At 37.3% G+C, this 23,216-nt stretch overlaps 1 protein-coding gene across 7 annotated transcripts in view; it reads left to right on the top strand.

Annotated features, from left to right (window-relative positions):
• The window catches only part of MLLT3 (MLLT3 super elongation complex subunit), a 107,912-nt gene that overhangs the window by 36,141 nt on the left and 48,555 nt on the right, over window positions 1–23,216 (top strand). For all 7 annotated transcript variants that reach the window (XM_015849092.3, XM_015849096.3, XM_015849095.3 and 4 more), the window contains one exon: window positions 20,373–20,455. In XM_015849092.3, the coding sequence (XP_015704578.1) occupies window positions 20,373–20,455 (83 nt within the window). The remainder of the gene's footprint in view (window positions 1–20,372; window positions 20,456–23,216) is intronic.

Raw genomic sequence — 23,216 nt, forward strand, 5'->3', positions numbered from 1 at the left:
GTGGACATCAACTCAAGTATCTCCCATATGTTATGGCATAATTCTACATTAAAAAACAGCAGTTTTATCTTTATATGACTTTCCAAAAACTAGAAATATATTTGGGATGTACCTTTGAAAGTGTTTGCTATAGATTCTGAAGGTGAAAATAATGCCAGCGAGCTGTTAATGCTTTCTAGGAGTTTAATGTGGTTGTGTGCGTTTGTCCTTAAGTTAAAAAGCAATCATGAAAATTAAAATGACCACTTTAATCTGTGGTTTTCTGTAGAAAAAGTCTTTATGACATCTATTTAACTCTGTTCAGCAAGTTTGTGACCATATAACACGCCCTCCATGCTTGGGATTACTGTGTCCAGCATGATGTTGCATGATGCAGGGTGATCTGCAGGTAGGTGGACAGTGGAGGGAGGCAGAGTGAATGTCAGAGGCTAGTTGATTGAAATCCCGTGCATGGGAAGAGGAAGTAAGGGCGGAAGTTCGGAGTCAGAGACGTGAGTTAGCAGGGAATAAGTAGCTGGCCATCTCTTGCACTAGTCTGATTAAAAACATATCCTCATGCACTGGGGCATTCCGAATACAAGACTGGCACATTTTCCTGACTAGTTTTTTGAAGTGGCTGTGGACAAGCTTGATAGAAAGCAGTTTTGGAAGGTAGCAGTTACAGTGCAATAACAAAGGCCCATAAGGCAGTAATAAGGGCCTTCAAGGGATTTAGAATAACAGTTTGACATGGTGAAAAGCCTTATTGTTGCTTCAAGAAGACTGAAAATCCTCAAAAAAATTTACCAAAACTGATTTACAGAGAGTGAGGAAGAGAGAGAAGCATGTGTTTTTAGTGACCTTGGAACAGAACACTGGCTTTTGGGATTTGATGGGAATAGTTTGCAGACCAGGAGAAATAAAAAGCATGTGTAGTAAGCATACAGTTACATTTGGCTGAAATGAGAACAGAACATTAGCTCTTAAAGCTCTTTGCACTTCTTTTTGTAGCTACAAACATTGTGATTGTTGTTTGGTTGCCAGAGTTGTTCTTTTCAGTTGTAACAGTGTTCTTAAGAATCTGAAAATAAATGAGGGAACAGCTAGGCATGTATGATGTTGTATGTCCTCTTTTGATGTCCTTGGAGTGGTTTTTCTATTTTTGTTTGCTTCATACCAAAATATGGCTGTGCTACTAAGCTTTTTGTAATGGATAGTATGCCTCTTTATAAAGGAAATGGGAGAGGTGGGAGAATAAGACTGCATATACAGTGTGTATTGAGGAATGGTATTTTTCATTGGATATGTTTACCAGCTTATGTGGACTGCAACAAGATTAAAACTTGGAAGTGACCAATACTGTAGAAGCCATGTAGTGGGACATTTTAACACCTAGTGCCTAGTGTATATGCACAGTTGAGGAGTTCTTCAGATTTTGTTGCTTAGTACACAGCTCTGGATAAGTTACATCATTTTTCACATCTCTCTTCTATGATTCAACTTGAGGAACGGTGCTACAAGAATAAACTCTCCTCATCCTACCACTCCCTCTTTGCTGTTGAGAGTTTTGACCTGTTATATCTGGAGATATGTCTTTACTGCTGGCTGAAGTCTCTGGTATTTAAGAGACAGAGGATGTTTAAGTATGATGACAGTTCATCTGCCTGCTCCCTATGGATCATCAAGAAATGTTGGTGTTTCCTGTTCATCTTGTCTCTCAAAGCAATCAGGGATAGAGTCTGTAATATAATCAGAACTATGAGGTGGAGAAAACAATTGGGAGATTTGCCTTTTATTCGGAATAGAGGATCAAGTGGAACTGTTTGATCACTTACTGTTAAATGCTGTAGATAGACCAATATTGATGTTAAGCTATGAAAACGGTTTCTATTATGGCTATCAAAGACAGACGTTAAAGTATATTATACAAGACTCAGTGTTCCTGGTTTCTTTTTGACCTTCAACCTTTTAAAGGCTGTGGTACTGCCTTTGGCATGAAATCCCTACTGATAGAACATTTTATTTATTACATGTTATAATAAGGTAGTTGCAGTTGTATAAACATACTCTCCTGGTGGGTGTTACTGACTGCAGGGGAGTGGGATGGGGAGAGAAAGTGTGCGTGTGCGCATTCATTCTTTCTTGTCCACAGCATAAACAACTATTAGATGATCTGTGTTAAACTAAAACAATGTTATCACTGAATACTGTTTTACAGTTATGGAAAAAATTGCTAATGCAGTGCTAAAACTGCATGATTACATTTAGCAGCATCTTGTAGTTGTAGCTGAGAGCCAGTGGAAGCAGTGACTCAAGCTTGTACACCTTTTCTGACATGAAATAGAGAATAAAACAAATAGTATAACATGGACTAGAAAAATCAAGAGTAGACAATGTTACACACAGGTGCAAGACCAACAGATAAACAGCTTTCACTCTTGCCTCAATACATGCTCAGTCAATTGTATAAGTTAACATAGATCTGTATTGGATATTTTGTTGTTGTTGGAGAAAGAAACTCATTTAAACTACACTTGCTATAGAGCTTGCAGAGGATAGCTCTTTTTTTTTTCCCCTTCAAATTAATTGTGCGGCTCTGTATTATATGATGAGATTTCCTTTTTTAGTTATAGACTTTGTGGATAGAAACTATTGTGCCTGTTAGACTAGCTTGGACCAAGTATGTTGTAAAGGAACAGTGCTTCATTGAGTACCACTGGTTTGTAGAAATGTATGATGTGTGCTGAAATGCTGCGTGAAAGTGAAAGTAAGTTCTGGGCTTGTAACATAGACCTCCACTGTCTCATTTTGAAACTATTTCTCCATGTCCTATCACTATCCACCCTTGTAAACAGTTGTACCCCCTTCTGTATCCACTCCCTTCAAATACTGATTTTATTTTTATTATAAGTTTCTATTTGTATTATAAGTTTGTTGGATCAGGACCTCTGTTATATTGATGCTTTTTGGTGTTTGTTTGTTTGAGTGGCTTAGACTTGCATTCTCCTTACGGGATTTCCTCAGGCTGTCACTGCATGTGTGATATAGTTTGATATCAGTCTCACTTAATTTCTGAATATCACTGTGTTCTTTGAAAATTAGCCTTAGATTTGGTAGGTGACCACCATCACTATCACAATGTATGTCTGGTGCTGTTTAGCTGATGTGGTGGCACTGTTTTGTCTTGGAAGAGATTCAGCAGTGTTACACTGGATGGGTCTGTAGGTAATGGTTCACTGAATCAACTTGAATTTTTAGGGGAAAAAAAAAGGTGTTGAGGGATTAATTCCCCTCCTTGTATTGCTATTTCTCCAGGGTGTGTTTCCAACCTAGAGAATACAAACTGTGCTTTTACTGATGTCAGTATGGGTTTAGTTGACCCATTTAGTTGATTAGGAAGGAAAAGTGGAAAGTCATAGCTGAACGGTTTTAGATGGACAAAAGTTGATACTATCAGTGTGCCAGTGAATTGTTCTTTTCCCATTCCTTTTATATCTGAGAGTTAGACTTTCATGACTGTGAAATAATATCAAAATTTGTATTCATTTGTGTAAGTAAATTACTCATATGATAAGCATTTAGGCTGTATGGAATTTAAGATGAAATAGTGTAAGTCTGGAGTATTTGTTAAAGTGACTGGAAGGAGGTCACGGAGGGAATTGTGTTTTTGCAAGTGAACAGAGGATTCACAGCAGTAGTTTTTCTGGCACACAGATACTAGCCTGTTTCAACAGTAACATCAAGGAATTGGAATTATGTGGATGAAGGAATAGGATGAAAAGCCATATGAGACTGGGAAAATGAAGAGGAAACTGCTTTTTATTTTTATTTTTTAATCTAAGCTGGCATTGCTGATGCCTTGACTGAAAATGGGATAAGACAGTGTGTGGTGCTTTCCTAAGGAAGATGCTTTTGGGCCTGTGATAGTGCTTTGCTTTTAAGATCAGTGCCTATCTGTGCTGTTTTCAGCACATTGTATTACAGGCTATAAATCGCAGATTTACACTGTCCCTTGTGCTATTGCTCACGATAGATGCAATATGTGGGTACTGATGGCAAAATCTCAATTGTTGCAGCTACCCTTATGATAGATAATTACTTTGTCACTATACACATTAACCCACCTCTCCTTTTCCCTCCATAATATAAAATGTGGAAAATAAGACTTCTGCAAATTACACAACTGTTCTGAATAGGAAGACAAGGTATCTTGAGTGTGAGCACTCCCTTTATAGAAGTAAGGAGGACTAATAGAAAATGATTAGCTGATACTTGAACTTTCATTTAATCATATTAGCTTTCTGCTTGCAGATTCCAATTACAGGGCACTTTCCAATGTATTTTTCTTCCCACATCTGTTTACCATATGTTGTAAGAACCAATGCATAGTAAAGTTGAATCAGAATGACTTTATCCTGTACAAATACAGTTCACTCCCGTGAGGAGTACCTATGTTAAACTGTGTTTCTCTCTTGAAACCCTTGAGCTACCCTCAATGGCTGACATTCAGTGCTGTCACTCCTTGAATTTTAGTGGAATTAAAATAGTTGCAGTAAGCTTCTGCCTGCATATCTTTTAATGAAGTGTTTAATAAGAAAGGGCACAATTGAAACATCTACTGTTACTGCAGAGGATTTTGGTTTCCTCTTTAAGACTTGTATCAAAAGCTCAAAAAAATTTATTCTTAGGAATATGTGCTTATCAATTAAGAATATTTGAGCAAATGGCTTTTTAGGAAAGCAGTTTACTAGTGTAAAACTTGCACATAAATTTTTCTTGGAAACAAAATCTTTAATACAGTGCTCAAACAAATCACATAGGAATATCTGATAAGAAATCCTAGTTCTCTCATATTTTTGAGAGACCTAGCTAACCCCTGCTGTTGCACTGTATGTATGTCTAAACATATTTAACAGCAACGTCTTTGAGTATGACATTATTGTTCTGTGATAATATCAAGTCTTGTGCTGTGACTTAAGCATGTGTTGGATTTGCAGTGTTCTACTGCTTGAATTGAATGTTTACTTGTCTTTTATCCTTTGATGTGGTAAAAGGACAAATTATGTATACTGCTCAGAAAATTCCTACTTTAAACATTTTGTGATTATAGTTCAGTTTTTAAAATGATCCCACCTTGTTTTTTAGATTCAAAACCAATCAACTAACCAATCAATACCAAACTTAAACAAAACAAAGGAAAACAGAAGTAACAAAAATGAACAAACCAGCCTCAGAAGCCCCCAGACTTTTATTAGCGGGAAAATAGCTGTTATATTTTACTTAAGCCCGGTTTGGATTTTCCTATGTAAAATCTATCAAAATACAAATCTTTGTGGAAAGAGTCATATCCTAACATCAGTGAGCAGTTATTTTCTGTAAGCTGTCACCACTGGCTAAATAATTTGAGGTAACTCTTAATACTGTACTTGCATTGAGCTGGTTTGAAATTATATCCCATTTCCTGTTCAACTGAATAAAATCATGATGAGATTTCACACTAACATGGTTCTTAAAGTGAAACTGTTCTTGTATACTGTTTTTAATTGCAGGATATTTGTTTTAAAGCAAACTGTATGCTACTGCATGAATCAAGACTTTTTTTTTATTGATTGGCGGGTAGTGGGTACTTATATGTGCCTAGTGTCAAAAAAAAAAGTTACAGAGGATTAATTATCAGACTAAATTACAATTACAGTTTACTGAGAGAAAATAGCAGGGGGTAGATCATGCAAACTTGATAGCTTTAGTAAATGATGTGAGTTGGCTTATGGCTAAATCTTTCATTGGTACTGACAAGATGAAAGTTAAATGAAATCTAATGTACTTTTTCACCCTCTGCTTTGTCATCAATTATTAGCTCACAAGGATGAACTTTCATGCTGCAAACCTCTTTATGTGCATTTTTCCAGAGTACTTTATGGTGATTCTTATACCGTAGCTTCAACCACACTATGGAGTTCTACAGCATTGATGTTGATTTTCTATCATCTTTCTGTATTTCTTTCTTCTTCAGTGTTAAGATGCTCAGCACATGCAACAGCTGTACATAAAGCTATAGAGCTGGTTTTCTGGAGGTTGAGAGACAGTACACTGTGTTCAGGATCCTGAGGACAGCGTTGACTGTGAACTCAGTAGTATATCTATAAATAAGGAGAAATGGTGATAATATATGCATTACGTAGAAGAAAAGGCACAGGAAATACTGGCACTGAAGGTCCTAAAGCTTCACAGAGAATATACTGTAACTTGTGTATGACCCAGACCCACAAAAATATTCATTTGTCACACTGCAGTATTCTAAAATGTCTGGTCTACTGCAATGTCAAGGTATTGTGATGGGAGAACAAAAGAAATAAAACTCAGTAGAACACTGTATTTTCACCATAAGAGGAAAAAGGTTCGTCAAGATTCCAAAAAGAATTTTCACTGATCTCTTTTAAGTGTTTCTTATGTTGGTAGTAACCCTATTTATCTAAGTATAAAAAGCATGGGGGTAGCAGGAGGCTTGCCTTCTTCTATCCATGTTACTGTTCCTTAAGATTAGAATGACTGTGGGTGACTGGTCTGGAACTTGCATAAACCAGTAGCACAGGATATTATCCAATGATTGAAGTTTTCACTTGGAGGGTATTGCGTAATGAAAATAAGCAGTGTCCACATGCCTTCCTGCAGAGGATTTTTTCCTTTTTTTTTTTTTTTTTTTTTGGTTATGGCCTAATTCCAAGGTCCAAGAGTCCAAACTTTTCTTTAATATTCTTAGTAGTGAATTTACTACAACAGCTTACTCAACCATGGTAAAAATGCATAGATGCCAAGGAAATTCCCACAAGTTGAATAAGCTACTAGCCTCTGAGAGTTTCATAGTGATACATGTGGTACCTATTAGGGGCTCCCGTGGGAAAATTTTATTTTATTGAATGTGGAGAAAAAATGTAATTCACAGGGTGATCAGAATGCAATTGCTAGGTTAGTGTAGTTTTCACTGGAAGATGGGAACTGAAGGTATTATTTTTTTTCCCTACTTTTTGTTAAAATTGGTTCCTTAGGGAGGAAAGGACAGGCCCAAATCAGTGCCATCAGTGATGGGCAGAACACAAGATTTTGGTACTGGTATTTTCTATATGGGCCTTTGACATGACCCATCAGCTGAGGTGCACAATGGCATGTGCTAATGCCTGCTCACAAATGTGGGAGGCTGAACTGGTTGTCTTGCTAGGTGAGAAGCTAAAGGAAATCTCGGTCTTGGGAATAAGGTGAAGAAGCCCAAGGCACACGGCCCCATATCCATTAAAAAAAGACTGGATGGAATAGGTCTGCAGTTTTGAGAAAAAGCTTGTTTCTGTAATTCAGATCAGTGTTTTGCTTCCTAATGATGTCAGCTAGCTGTAAGGGAGTAAATCAGCCCCTTCTGCAGAGGGTGACAGCTCACCTGTGTCCCATGCTCAAAACGTGTCAGTGTAACATCTGGAGGGAGGTGAGCAAAGCAGAAACAGAAGCACAGTTACAGTCAGATAGGGAGCATAAGCATCAGAAGGTAGAAAGAGTTGTTAAGTCCATATGCAGAACAGTTGCTCACATGTGGAAAAGCTCTAGATTGAAAGAACTAAACAAAAATTACCTACATGAGTTTAAATGGTATCAGATTCCAGTCATAACCCAAATCAGAATTATTTCCTAGTATTATGGTACGTCTTTAACTGTCTGACTCCACTTGTTTTACCTTATTACTCTTCTCAGTGAAAATGTGGTGAAAAAGAGCAATGTTTTTTGTTATTACTTCTGTTACAGAGGAGAACCAGAACCGAATGACTGGCCACAAACTTGTGGATTGAGAATATTGGAAATGTTCAGTCTGATAAAATAATTATTTCACGGATTTAGAGAACCCTAAAGGAGATGGAGAGAAACTGAAAGTTATCCTCAGACTGGCAATTTTGATGTTGGTTTAGTGTCCTGGATGAGTTGGACAAGCAGTTTTGGAGTCCTGACATCACATTTCCTGCACTATTATGTATGTTTTGTAAGGGTAAAATGGGTTAGTGTTCACTGAGGCATGGCAAAAGCTGCCTGAACACCTGTGAGGAGTTATAGCTGTATTTCTTAGGCTGTTTCTGCAGTGAAGTATAGTTAGCAGGGGTAGAATTATGAACACTTGTACATCCTTGTGCACTTATCTGGGGAAAGTGTTAGCTGAGAGGTGAGAAAAGCAAATAGGAGAAAGTAAGTACAGATAACTATGCACGTGTAAGGCAGTTGTTTTCTCTATCTCCATTAAAAATGATCCATTTAGCTAACTGTGGTGAAACTACAAATGCTTAGGCCACTGTCAGACAAAGACTGTGGATTTGGATAAAACCTCCTCTGAATACTGTAGAAGTTGATAGTAAAGATACAGAGGTAAAATTTGTGTATTTCAGTAGTGATGATATTTATATTAGCATGTCAAGAGATCTATCAGTTTAACCTATCCCACGTGTTATTTCTCCAAGCAAGGAATTGGGACTGAATATAAGGAATTATTGGGAATTATTGGGTTTGAATATAAGGAATTAACATAAGCTGTTTGCTTTTTTTTTTTTTTTTTTTTTTTTTTTAAAGTTCATGGGCAAACTGAAGATGATAAATACAGAAATATATTGGCTTGAGCTGTCGAGGTTTTGAGTCAAATGGCATCATATAAGTAAAAATATAGTCTAGATAGAATCAGCAACTCAGCTACACAGAGAAGTTATGCTACTCTGTAGAAAAGAGACATATTAATTAACTGAAATAGCCAATCTTCCAGCTTGCTGGATTCACAGTGAGATTGCTTTGACTTTTCATGTTCATAAGTAGGTTATGGTAGTGACTGATAGGTACTTAAAATGGAATTACAGTTCTACATCATGCCATTTTACACTGTTTTATGTCTTACTCTACATTGATTGTCATAGGTTATTACTTTGTTCAGTGTAGGAAGTTAAGTCACTTGGTTTTCTTTGTAATGTTCACTTGGTGCTTAATCTGCTTTTCTTTTATCAAGATGTTTTCTTCCCTGCGTGCTCCCAGCCTTACAACCAGTCATTAATAAGTGTAGTGAATAACAGTCTGTTGTTGAAAAGTAGCTCATTAAGAATTACGAAGTTATAAGCTACCTACTTTTTAATTAAAAGGGAAAAGAAATGTCTGTCCAGTTAGAGAGTTCTGTATTATTTCATTGACTTTTCTTTTTCTGTAGATCTGTGTGCTACTTCTTCAGCCCCCCTCTTGATATTTTTCTTGGCTTTGAAGACTTCAAGTAGGAGTAGGTAGTGCCAGAATGACATGGCATTCAAGTTTTGGGCTTATCTGACTTTGCCATGTATGTTGTGTTACTGGACAATGTACGTTCTGTGTGAACTCAGTTTCTCTAACCATAAAATGGGCAGCTCTACTATGCTTTTGTTGCTCATGTGTGAAATCTTAAAGCTTACTATATGAAGAAGCTTAAGAGCTTCTGGCACTTAGAATTGCTCTTGAAAGAAAACTAAATTAGGTACAGTCCGTTGTTCTAACTAAAGTAAAACATTTCCTGAAAGGAAAAGACACTGCTAATTTCTTCATTTCTCTGGACTCTACCCTGGAATAGAAAGGAGCTTTCATCTTTTATGCAGATCTAATAGGAATGTAAACAACTGAGTGGAATCAAGATGTTCATTTTCTACTCTCATGAGGACTATACTACACTTTGAGTGGACTGATACTTTTTACCATCTTACCACAGTGTTCTTTATATATATATATATATATATATATATATATATACACATAAATATTCTCCAGCAAGTACATTTTGGACAGTGAGTTGTAAAAATGCTTGCTTGTTCTGTGTTTTCAACACTCTGTCCTTTTGTTGCTTTTCTTAGTCTTCCCCTTAATTATATTAAACTGGGACTTGTTTGGAGGACCTTGCTTGGAGTGAATCATTATTGTACAGCAGAGATCTTAATGTCTCATAACTTAAAACCAATGGGAAGTCTGCTCCCATGGTTGACAACCATGTGACTGATCTGCTCTGTCTATTTCTGGTAGACTTGGTGTGTCTAAAGAGCACTGAATGTCCATGTGAATTACCCTGGTGAACAGCTAGGAAAGCATCTTCAGTTTCTGATGCCCGTGACTCAACCTCTGCTAATAACAAAAATCTGTTCCTAAGAACTGGAATGGAAATCTGTTGTTGGAATAATTCCCTTTCATCACCCATCTCCAGTTCATTGTTCTCCTTTGAACCTTGCAACCCTTTCAGGAGATTCTGTGGAGCAATGGAAAATATAGTGAGCCTGTGCACTCCTGGCCCAGGCCCAGTGGTGTATGTCTTTCTGTTGCTGGGGTGAAGGTGTGCAATGGTGGAGGGTCAGCCCTCTGCCATGGACAAGAAGTGCCAGATGTAGCAAAGGTTTGTCTGTTCCCAAAAAGCCCATGGCCCTGCACTACTATGTGAAGTTCAGCACTCTTAACCTTGTTGACCCCACTCAGTCTGTCCTTGACCAGCTTTGGGGATAAGTAGAGCTTTTCTGCCTTTCTCTGTTCCATCTACCTCTTTAAATTTTCCTCAGTTAAGGACGTGTATTTTAGCCACAAGTTCTGGCTTTTACTCCTTTTGTAGGAATGCTCCAGGAAGGCTTCATGGAAAGGCGCCAGGGGGACCCTATAGCAGCCTTCCAGTACTGCTGGAAGACCACAGGAAAGCTAGGGAGAGGCCTTTTGTAAGGGAATGTAGTGAATAGACAGGTGGAAATGGCTTTAAATGGTAGTTTCAGACTAGATATTAAGAAGAAGTTCTTTACTGCAAGGGTGGTGAGACACTGGAACAGGTTGCCCAGTGAGGTTATGGATCCCCCTTCTCTGGAAGCATTCAAGGCCAGGCTGGATGGGGCTTTGAGCAACCTGGTCTAGTGGGAGGGGGCCCTGCTTTTATAGCTGGGGGGCTGGAAATAGATGATCTCAAAGGTCCCTTCCAACTAAACCCATTCTATGAAGTAGGGGAATCTTTTGTAAAGATTGAAGCAAATTACTGCCGGGAGTATGTAATTTTACAGGTTTTAATTACTCCACTTCACACAATGAATCAGTGTCTCTTTATCAAAGCTGAAGTGTAAATTCTTCTATTCTTCTGCTGTACTTTTTTTAGTCATGGCCTCTAATGAAATGATGTTGTGAGCTTACTTTTTTTTCTGCATGTATGGCTGGTGTCACGCACTTCAACTTTTGTTCAAGATGATGAATTATTTGTTGTATTTCAAGAGGTTATTTAATCAGATAAAATACTTGGATAAATGTGTGCCGCTCTGCTACACAGAGGCTCGAATCCTGGGAGGTTGGACTCGATGATCTCTAAGGTCCCTTCCAACCCGCACGAGACTATGATACTATGATAGACTATGAAATGGTATGCCATAGGAGTATTGAGGAAAGAAATACATACTTCTATGGGCAAAGGGAAATAATTGGAACAGAAGTGATAAAGAGTTCTCACTCACAAGGTTAAGTGATGGATTGTAAGAAGAGTTAGTTTCTTTCCAAAGCTATTAATTCTATTAACATGTTCTTTGTCCGTTTAGGCTTTGCTTTGTAGGGCTATTGGTTTGACAGGAGTGAGAGCTGAGAGTTCAGTACAAACCAGAATTCATTGTTTTCCTGTGCTGATTTCAGTGTTAAAATGGCACAGAATAATATTTGTTGAAACTGTGAATACTTTTTGTTTTTCTCAGCCCTGGATTATTTGAACTTCAGAACTATAGTTAAATTTAGTAATAAATCAATCAATCAATCAATCAATCAATCAATCAAGGCTTGTCTTGTCTTAAGAGATCAAAATTTTAGTTGCCATTTTATCATGTAATGCCTGGGGGAACTATTTGTCAAGTGGCCATTTTCCTATTTCTAACTGAGGATCATTTAATAAGAACTAAAGAGCTATTGAATAAATATAGGGACATGTAACTTTTCTTCTAGAAGTATTTTAAGTACCTGCTATTACAAGAATGTCCTGGTCAAATTCTGAAGTCAAGGAGTTTGCTGTTCAAACATATCAAGCCTTTGATTTCCAACAGATGAGACTGTACAGCAGGACCAAGTTCCTACTTGATAAACTTGAACATAGAATGAAAAGAAGTGTCAACTTCCACCTCCTAAGACTTCTGAGGATTAGACTGAAATGTATTTATTGATACTGGTCATTGTTCCCTACACCTCAACTATCTTAACCCACTACAGAGTTATACAAAATCTGCCTATTGTGCAACTGAAGTATTCTTTAGTTTTCATCTTTACAAATGCTTTCCTCTTTTCAGGGTTGTTTCATAGTGACATTATCATATCTTTTCTGTTTTATTGATGTGTTCTTTGAAATGTTCTTAAAATAGTTTTGTAGAACCAGAACATCACATTATAGACTGAGGACTGGAGCATAATTAACAAATCTGAACGTACTGTTGCCGGTGATTCTAAAAATGCCTGATATTTCTGTCTATTTTGAAATGTTCTGTAACAAAAATTATTTTTAGCACTTTGTAGGTGTTAGTATCTATTAGAAAACACTTTACAATCTCCACATCTGAAACAGTTAAGCACCCCAAGATGTTTTGTCAGGATTGTTAGCAAAACTATCTATCTTTAGATGTGCTTGGAACTTAACAATTGAATTATGAAAATGTCACTGACAGGAAAACTGGGAAGAATGCTGTACGTGTATCTTCTATGAGAAACAACAACAGGCTAGGGTATACAGGAAAGCTGAGGAGCACAGTTCCCATTGTAGACTAGATATTTATCTTTGTTGTAATTCTGGTTTCATTAGTTCCAAAGGGCTTCTAGATGCTTGGACTGTACTGGGTTCACAAAGCTGAGCCAGCAGCCAGATTCCAGACTGCTCTTCTCCTTTAGAAAGATGACTTTAGAGATAAGTCCTGAATTTCCATGTGAGAGTAAAGTGGTACATTTGAAAAGTAACGTTGACTGTGTATGTGTAATCGTGTTCCGTTGATAAGCAGCATTATTTCTGTTCTGTATTTCTGTAGCATGGTCTCTTAGAGTTGTTTGGCTTTAGGGATTCAGTAAAATAGGTGTTCCTCAATTTTTTTTTTACTTGCTTGCAGCCAGCTTGAATTTAGAGGCGCTGTTATACTTATGAAACACTCCTCTCTCATGCACCATTGAAGATTATTCCTCCTAATCAGAAGTCTCTGACAGGAAATTTTTGCCTTTGAGCTGGAAAATGTTTTTACTCAATAATATATAAGCAATCAAATATTGCTTTAGTCACTGGTTGTACTCTTTTTTGTTTTGTTTACTCTTTTAAAGAAAAGGCGAATTTGCAAATGTTATTTTGTCTACTTTTTTTTCCCAGGCATTCTTGAAACTGGAGTTGAAAGAGTGCAGAACAAATGGCTTTAATGCCTAGGAAAGCAGTTTGCTTTCTTAGACAAATCCCTAGACAAAATCTATCAAGCGTATATTTGGACAGTGTTGTCACTTTATTTTTGTTACTGTTTTACAGATTACCAGCAGATTAGTAATACAAATAGAGTCCCATGAATGTAGCATTTTTTTTTTAAGGTGAGGATTTTTTAAAACCATTTGTTCACTTTATGCTGGAATTGGCCTAGAACAAAATCAATTACTGGGGATTAGACCACGTACTGCTTTGAAGATTTTCTGCTTTTAAGTTCCAATCTATACTTCCTCTTCCCTTTTCCATCTTGAGCTATGTTTGGCATTTAGAAAGTAATATCTTGTACTTATTAAAGGCAGAGAAATAAAAACTGAGTGTGCTATAGTAGAAATCTGAATTTTCTATGATCCTTCTTCACAATGTATTCATCATTATGCTCCTGTGGCAATCTGTTCTCTTGTTTTCTACCCCCAAAATGTTCAATGACAAAATAATATAATTGTTGTGCTAATTACCTGCATGCCAACAAATAAAACATGTACATTGCCTACGTGCAACCTTTAAGCTATGTTTATGTCCTGCGCTGTACTTTACATTGTATTCATAGTAAAATGAATTGCCCAGAGACTTGAAATCTCTATGCTTACTGGTTATTTTTAGTTGAAAAGGTTTGTTGGGTTCTTAGGCAAGAAATGTCGAGTGAAAGCCAGAGCAAACAGACACATTCATATAAACATAGTGCAAATAATAAATTATTTTAACCTTAGCTGTACCCATCTATAGCTTTAAGTGTGTATCATATTAATATAATATAGATGTTGTTTATATTAGGATACTATACTTTATTTCCCCATCTGCTCATGAATGGTATTAACCAAACATATATGTAACACTATTTTTTTTGTTTTCCTTCCCTTAGACTCACTCTGCAGTTGCTAAAGTAGTAATGAAATATGGACTCGTATTCATGATCTTGTATGCAGCTGCTCTGAGCAGCATCAGGAAGGCTATCAAGTCTTCCTGATAGAAGCAACATTTTTCGTATTTTCCAGTACATTTGATATGAAGAAAGAATCATTGTGATTAATACTGAATACTTGAGTAACAAGCAGTTTCCTACTGACCTAAGTTAAAATGTTTTGCAGTCTGTCTGCAGACTTCAAATGCAATAAAGGTATATCGTGGATATTGTTTAAGTGTAAAATGCTATTGCCACAGATAATCAGGTCGTGCTAACTCTGTTTTGCTGTTAGATAATAATTAATATATCAAATGCTCTTTTTCTTGTGAACAGCAACCAAATAGTGCAGCTTTCACGGTGTTGTGAAATCTCTGATCTGTTTCTTATTTTAAATACCTTATTTCACTGTCTTTGTAGAATGTCCTTTGCTACTTAGCTTTTGCTGAAAATCTGCTACCACAGCCTCCAACTTCAGCTCAGGAGCTGTTCCAGCCACTCTAAGGCTGATGAAAACACATTTCATGTGGAACAGCCCCTTGCAAGAGAATTCTTCTGATATTATTCAAAGGATATGCTCAATAGCGTTAAAAACCTTACAGTTGAAATAAATGACTTACTGATCAGTAAGATAACCTCAGAGAACCAAGAGATGTGATGGAAAATTCTTAGCCTTGGCTTGCAGTTTGACAGAGGTGTTTTGACATGAGTGTGGCGTCACTTGAATTCAAGGGTAATTTGGATAGCTCTGAAAATGAGTTCTCGGAAACTAAGGGGAGCTGAGGGGGCAGACAGATGGAAAGGGTTGAACTGTGAACCATCCTAGGCATTCCCATTAAATTCTTTGTTCATAAAGGATTGTTGCACGTGTGTGAATTGCAGAATCCAGGTCAATGGTTTTGTGTACTTGACTCAAGAGGACAAGCTCAGTGCCATTTATAAAGGAGATTAAGTTGGAAAGCTCACAGGTGCCAAAGTATCTTTAGATGCCTGTAGCTGCTGGGGCTTCTAAGATCAGTGTTCTTCCTGGTGAAAGTCCTGAAATGGGTGGGATCTGGGGGTTTAATATGGCATTTCAAGGTCCTGTGGGTGATTTGTGGCTATCTGGTGTTGCTCCGTAATCTGTTATTTGAAGTGGAGTTTTTTTTAATCCTGGCCCTCTTTTTTTTTTTTTTTCTCTCCCCCCCCCTTTCAGCAAAACTGGAAAATACTATTTAAAAAAAAAAAAAAAAAAAAAAGTCATGCAAGGTTATACTGCTGAAATTCACACAAAATGAAACTTCAAAGAAGAGGTAGCTCTTGCCTGTCCTTGGGCATTACAGTTCTCCTGTACCTGTGGCAGAGAATGTATTCTTTTGCATATGCAGCATGTGTGCATTAAACTAGCTTGCACAGCACTATGAAATGCTAAAGACACTTCAGATGTCCCTGCTTATCTCAAACAGGTTGTCAAAACATTTAGGAATTGCATTTTTAAGGACAAGAGGGCATGTGCTGCAGGAATAAAAGAATAATAAAAATTAGGAGTACTCAGGTTTGCTGAATCTGCTGTTTCATCTTCTAAATTGTTTCTTGGGCACATAGACAGAGTGTATTTATGTACTGGAAATTTTTTAAATTAAGTAACACCTGTAAAGTCTTTAGAATTATTGGCAGCATTGTATGTGGAAAACTTTTGGTTGCTCCACTTTAGTCAGGGTAAGTAGGAAGCTCCATGCTGTGTTTCAGACATTTTCAGTTCTGTGCTCAACGCATGAGGAATCAGAATTAAGAGGGCAAATACAGGCTTTTAAGTTGGCTTTAATTCATCTCATGTGTTTAACTGTGTAAAAACATACCTTATTTTGACTATTTTTGTTTGGAGTGATTAAGAAACTCTATCTGCTGATCTTATAGTAGTGTTTAAAGGCCAGTGATCAGCTAAGTAGCTGAATGATACTTGGATATAGAAAACACTGTTGGATTTGACAGATTTTCTGCTTCCTTTCTTCCTGTCTTGTGTATCAGTTTGGTCTCCATTGATGAAGATGACATAACCATAGAATTGTTGGAGCTGGGAGGGATCTTTAAAGGTAGTCTAGTACAACTCCCTTGCAGTGAACAGCTGGAACAGTGCACAGGTCCCTGTCCAACCTGACCTTGAATGTCTCCAAGGATGGGATATCCACCACATCTCTGGACAGCCCATGCCAGTGCCTTACCACCTGTAGTGTAAAAAACTTAATGTCCAATCTAAATCTCCCCGCTTTCACTTTGAAAACATTTCCCCTGTTGACCACCACTAGCTACCAAGGTTGACCTGTAGACATGTAGACACTTTATACAGAGAGTGTTACTCCCCAACCTTGTTAGGATTCACTTTTGCTGTGAAATGGTAGGAATGTAGGCAATTCAGTACGTGGGGTAGGAAATTTAATGCAATTGTAAATACAATGCTGAAATCTTAATGTTAATTTTCCCTTAGATCTCTAGCTAGGTAATTTTCCTTCAGTGTTCTGTATGTTTCATGAAAGACTTGTCAGCATAAGTTATTAAGGAAATTGGAACACCCTATTCCTGGCATGAGCTACCACTCATGCTACCATGCTCAACGTAGTAATTTTAGCTAGCTGTTGTTTGAACCTGTCTAGCAATTTGTTAGTATTAATAGCTGAGGTGTGCCCAAAAATTGGGTACAACACATGCCATCTTTCTTGCCTCATTTTGTAGGGTCAGAGCACTGGACCCTTCTTCTTCTAAAAAACTTCTATGAAAAGTTTTTTCATAGAAATTGCAGCCAAGTATTTAAAGCTGGCTTGGTACTGTAGCCTGCTTTAATCTGAAAATTAATGCTGTTCATTTGTGACACTTCTTTTGATGAAGATGATAATTAGCAGTAAACGTTAATGAGACAGTGACCAGTATGATCAAATTATAGGCAGGAATCTATAAAAATACCTGCAAGGCCCACTACATCTGTCCTGTAGGGTGCACAAAGTGGGTGTGAATTGTAACAGTTATAATTCTGCATAGCCCTAGTAGAAATGAACTTCTGTCTTGACTTACTGTTTCTGACCATATTTTTCATCAAGGAATAAACACAAAGTGTTTGACTGGTGGAGTGGCAAACAAATCTCTTCTTAAAGCTTTAAAACTAATGGTTATTACCACAGTTTTGTTATTGTAATCTGTGTGGGCCTCAGTTTTGTTACTATTACTTAAATACATCTTCATGTTTTGGTTTACAGCTGTTCTTCAGGTGTCAGTTATGTCTGACACAGTGCATGGGAATGTGTGCTTAAACATAATGCTTCGCTTGTGCATTAAAGAAGCCAACTATTTGAAATAAATGGTTTAGTCCACTTATGTGAGCTGTAGACAAGGCATATTGCCCTGACAAGTAGAAGATATTCATAATTTAGAACTTACAAACTCCTGCCCTGGCTTGCTGTAATACTGTGTATGTCATTATGCTGACGTTACCATAAGAATTGAGTTGTAAAGTGCACTGAATGAGAGCTATGTGTTCGCATCTATTTGTGATGATGAGCATGATAGGGAACGGTACCGAAACAGGTACTGAAGTCATATAGAGAAGAAATCTTTGTTAATAAAATTGTCTCGATAATGCTGATGTTGTTAGTGCAATTTTCATCTTAAAATGCACATTGATACTTTGTTTGTGGTCTCTGAATGGCATGTTTTGTTTAAAGAGCATTAGGCAATGTACTTCAGACTATTCCTACAGTTTTTGAAGTGTTTTTTGTTTTTAATACAGCTAGGACTGCAGCTGAGTGCATGAATAGTCCTCTATCAGGGGAAATTAAATGACTATGTAGTGCAGGTGAACACCTGAGATTTGCATATTACTGTAAGTCAGTACCTGTGCAATGGTGCATCTTTGCACATATACATATGCTTCCCCAGCATTTATGTTGAAATTGCATGAAAAATTGCTTCAGGGAATCTGGTCTATCTATGTTTAGCACATGCATTTGCAACTACTTAAGATTAAAGCTTTCACTTATGAAAAAGATCCTGCATTCTGACGAAGTATCACGAACTCTGTATTGTTCTACACAAGAGACGAAATGTGCTTGTTCTATGAGCACTAAACTCAATTAAATTTGCCTCTTTCATTTTTCTCTTCAGTTTTCTTGGGCCTTATAGTTCTCCTGAGATGAGACCATATACCGGTGGCTGCTTCCCATTGCACTGCAGTTATGATATTCTCTGGAACTGCTTTCTCAGTGCAGGAACTGATTTTTCACTGGATCTGTAGTAACCTCGAGGGTCTTAGTTATTATTGAGACAGCATTGAAGTTGGGCCACCTATTCAAACCAGATACAGGAGAGGAAGGATTATTTCATCAACCCTTGGCTGTCCCAGACCACACAAATAATGTAGCTTACAGGAGGATCTGCTCCCTGATCTTCCCAGGCATGGACACAAGGCTCACCAGCCTGTAGTTCCTTGGGTCTTCATTTCTGCCCTTTGTGAAAACGGGAGAGATATTTCCCTTTTTTTTGTCACAGGGCATGTCACCTGACAGCCAACATGTATCAATTGTTTTTCCATTTTGTTACTCATCACCCAAGTTTCAACAATGCCTGCAAGTATAATAAACTTCATTTTCAGAACTGTGATGTGAAACTCTGATTTGCTAAAAGTTGTGCAAGTGTGAAAGAAGAGAGATATGAGGTAGAGAGTATATATATATATATACATATATATATATACATATACATACATACATACATACATACATTATATATATATATATATAAACCTGACAGTCTTTTCTGCACCAATAAAATTCTTAGTAAAACAGTGCTGTGACTTTTATTTCTTAAAGTGGAAGGTGATTTCTGGCATGCCATTCAATGGAGCCTGAAATCTGTGAACCAAATATGTATTATTACAGTTTATAAATAACTGATGTTTAATCATTTTCTACTTTTGTAAGTGGCTTTCAGTGTCCTACATTTACATCTGCGTGGACATTCAAACAACATCCCAAAGGCTTTTTCCTCAAGTTATCTTCTGAGTCTGAAGAAGCAGGAGGGCTATTGCCCTGGATGAAATGTTGTCAGTATATATTGCTATAATCCCTAACCATGCTTAGGGCTGCTGTATTTACATTTTCAGAAGCTGGTCAGCTCTCATAAGGAAGGACGTCAGTATGAAGTAATATTTCTTTGAGATTCTAAGATAAAATGCTTAATTTATAACTTAAAAGCTGCTTCTGTCTGAATCCACCTCTCAGTTTTGACCTCTTATCTAAATATTTTTTTAAGAATCTTTTCAAATCTCATCTTAATAAACTACAGGTCTTCTCTTCCTGCCAAGAGAGGCAAAATAAGTCCTTTTTAAGAGAACTGTGTTGAAAACAAGTCAGGAAAGGTTTATTCTTCCTTTGTTTTTCTTAAATTCTTCTCTCTTTTCATTGATTGTCCGGAGAAAACTGAGTAGCCTTAGCCAGTTGCAGCAGGTGAGCAAGGAATTGGAGTCTCCTTTATTTTTGACTTCCCTGTGTGGTGTTAATGCCAGCAAAATAGGAGGTGAATGGTGAGGTATCAGGAAAAACTTACATTAATCTACTTTGCGATTAACTAGGCTTGCATTTCCTCAGAAGGCTGATGTACTGATAGTACCCTGGAGAATGTGTTGGCAGTTTTATTCTTTTTTCTCTTGAGAGGCCTTGTGATTGCCAGTGTTAAGTGCACTTCTGCAGTTGCAGTGTCTTCATATCCAGTGAGTCCACCAGGTGTTGATATCCCTTGGTTCTTGTGTTTAAAGAGACTGAAGGAACTGAAATAATTGTATGCATTTATGTATGCACACTCTCTCTCTAAACTGTAGGTTGTGTATTGACGGGCAATTTGCTTACAGAATTCTTGTTGATGTATTCAGAGATATGACCTACTGTGTGTGCGTGTAATTTTGTAGTGGTGCTTTCATGAAAGTGCTGCTGCAAATTATTTGCTCACATATTCTGTTTTTAAACGTTCTTTGTTAAATACAGGCTTTTTTCTCTTTTTCAGTGTGCAAGGATCCACCCTACAAAGTTGAAGAATCTGGTTATGCTGGTTTCATTTTGCCAATTGAGGTTTACTTCAAAAATAAGGTACGGAATTGCATATTTGTTCCTTTAGAAACTGGAAAAAAGCAGCAACAACATAACAACCAAGGAGAGAAGCAGAACTCAACCAAATGTTTACATGTCTTCAAATACACATATTTTAATTCACAAATACTGAATGTAGGTTTAATGATATATTTCAAAGTGCTGTTCCATAATTCATGGTCACTGTAACTTTTATGCATGTCTAACTGTATTTAGTAGACAACACTTGAAAGTCAGGATAACTTGATAAAGTTCAGAAGCTGAATTATTCAGTAATTAGAAGGATAACTACTCCTTCTAAGAAGTAGACAGGCTTTAAATAGTCCTTCAGGAAGCTTGAGAGCCACTTAAAAAACTTGAGGAGAAGAAGCTGATCTTGATCATGTTGAATTCATAATGAACCCATTGTACTATTTTAAGTATTGCTGATCTTTATAATTTGTTCATTTTTGGTCTTTCATGAAGAGCCTTTTTCGTATTGCAACCTCAGTCTGAAAAAAAAACCATTCTTTTAAAGTGAATGTGAACATTGGTTCTACTGGGGGCATAGTTTAGAAACAAAGCTAGTGTCATTCTAAAACATTTGCATTACTGTGAGATCTCAAATTTAATGTGAAAGTAAATACTGCACTTAGTTTGCAGTTCCCCAGGTAGCAAATACAGAGATTTCTTTTAATGTACCTAGTAGGTTCTGTATTGCAAATAAATGACTTGTTTGGATTAACAGAACTGGTCCTGGGTAGAGTTAAAGAAGAAGCTCTAATAATTTTGTGGACTTAATGCACAGAATTTTAATAATTTGAGTATTTTGGATTCCTTCTGTGCTTTGAACATGGACCTGTTGTTTTACTTCATGCATACTTCAATGATACTTGCATAGGTATTTTTATAATTCCCTGATTTAATGTAAGATTGTTTTAATGGAATCAGTATTTCACCTTCCATAAAATGCCGATTGCTTTGTGTAAAGCTTTGAAAAAAAGTGAAAATGGGTAAGAAGTCTGCTGGAAATGTGCACACTTAAAATTCAGTTTAGAGTACAAATTGTTTAGTTCTGTTTGCCTTCAGGAAGATGTTCCATTATTCTTCTGCCTTCCGTAGAAACTCTGCTAGGGTGTGAGGTGTAGATAATTCTGCTGAAGCACTTTCTAAGTAGTAGGTTTCGGAGTTAATTCTGAAATGTTCCCTGTATCAATCTGTGAGGAAAAGGGCTCATTCTACTCCATTCCCTGTTGGAAAGGGAAACTGAACTGGTTCATTGAGCTGGCTGGCTTTTTTTGGCAGGCTTTTTAACTCATCTGTTAAGAGGCCATCCCATAACCAGGCAGACCCATAACAAGATCAGAAGACAGTGATTCATTGAAGCATCTTTGCAGAAGGCTTCCCCAACTACATTTCTTTTTCTGTTTTCCACTCCGAATTTTGGCTGCCTTTGAATGTGGAGACCTGCAAGTCTCAGGAGTTCTCTAGCAGGAGTTGTGGCTTAGACTGAAATCAAGAGGGCATCAGTGATTACAACTCACCTCGCCCTCAAGCAGCATGTGGAATTAGGAAGTTTGCAAACATCCCCCACCCCTATTTGGTGTTAAAGAATACAATGAGCAGCAGCTGGACTGTGAGTCAGCTAGCTCTTCACACAGCTGCAGCATCATACCCTTTCCTGGGCTCGGTGCAATATGATGGAGAAGCGGCAAAAAAGTTGAGCTGGCATTCCTGAGGCAAATTACTGCTTTCTCCTGGTTCAGTTTCTCTTCCTCCTCCAAGCCACTTCACAGGTATTCCAGTACAGAAAAGGAGGAGCTAGAAGGAGGAAGACGAGACAGACCATCATCACATATTCAAGGTGGATAACCTTTCAATTTCTGGTTCAGAAAGAGCCCTAAAGAGGAGAGAAGGCAGTGGTACAGGATGCCACATGGACAATGGAGGATGAAACTGTTCATCTTGCCAGGACAAAGTAGAAATTGGTAGGAAATCTAATAAGCATTTTAACTTGACAAAAAACATTCCACATGTTAAAAGATTATGGAAATAACAAATATCCCACAAATATAATAACCCTCAAAGCATCGCTGTTAGCCACTGAGATATGTTCCTTGGAAGAAGGCTTTAGATTGAAAGACTTCTACTCTGGAAATTGCAGTCAGTTTAGGATAAGGCTCATAAACTGCAGTATATTCTGCTTTCACTGTCAGGACTTTGCTGTTTTGAATTAATGGCAGTGGTACAGGGAGTGATATATTTAGTGGAAGTCTGCCTTGAAATTATTACTTAAGTTCATCAAACTTTCCACAGATTTCTTTGAAGACTCCAGTTTATGATTTTTTTTATAACTTTTATGACAAAGCTGCTGATACTGACTGCCTATAGCTATGTCACAGTTTTCTGTTGTTCAGTCTTCCTTTTTTTCGGCAAGAAATCATGTGTTCATCTGTTATAAGAAATATCTTCATCAATGATTGCCTTTGAATACTGTCTATCAAGAAAACAGCCTGTATAAGGCAACTACTCTTTTCAGCCATCAAAAAATAAGCTATTGCAAGCTTTTCATCTCAGCTCCCTTGTTGTAGTCTTTGTTTCATATTTAGAGACAAGATGCTGAGGATATCCCTTGCCTGTATTTGAAAACCTGAGACTTTTATACTTCCTATTCTTCATATCCTTAATCAAAACCGAACATTTTAATGTGTTGTTTTTTGTTTTGTTTTTTTTTCTGGGAATGTTTGTCACTGAACAGAACACAGATTAGATGCATTGTTGC

Source organism: Coturnix japonica, chromosome Z (assembly GCF_054131305.1).
Source record: "Coturnix japonica strain WE chromosome Z, WE-NBRP24, whole genome shotgun sequence".
In the NCBI taxonomy this organism is placed as follows: Eukaryota; Metazoa; Chordata; class Aves; order Galliformes; family Phasianidae; genus Coturnix; species Coturnix japonica.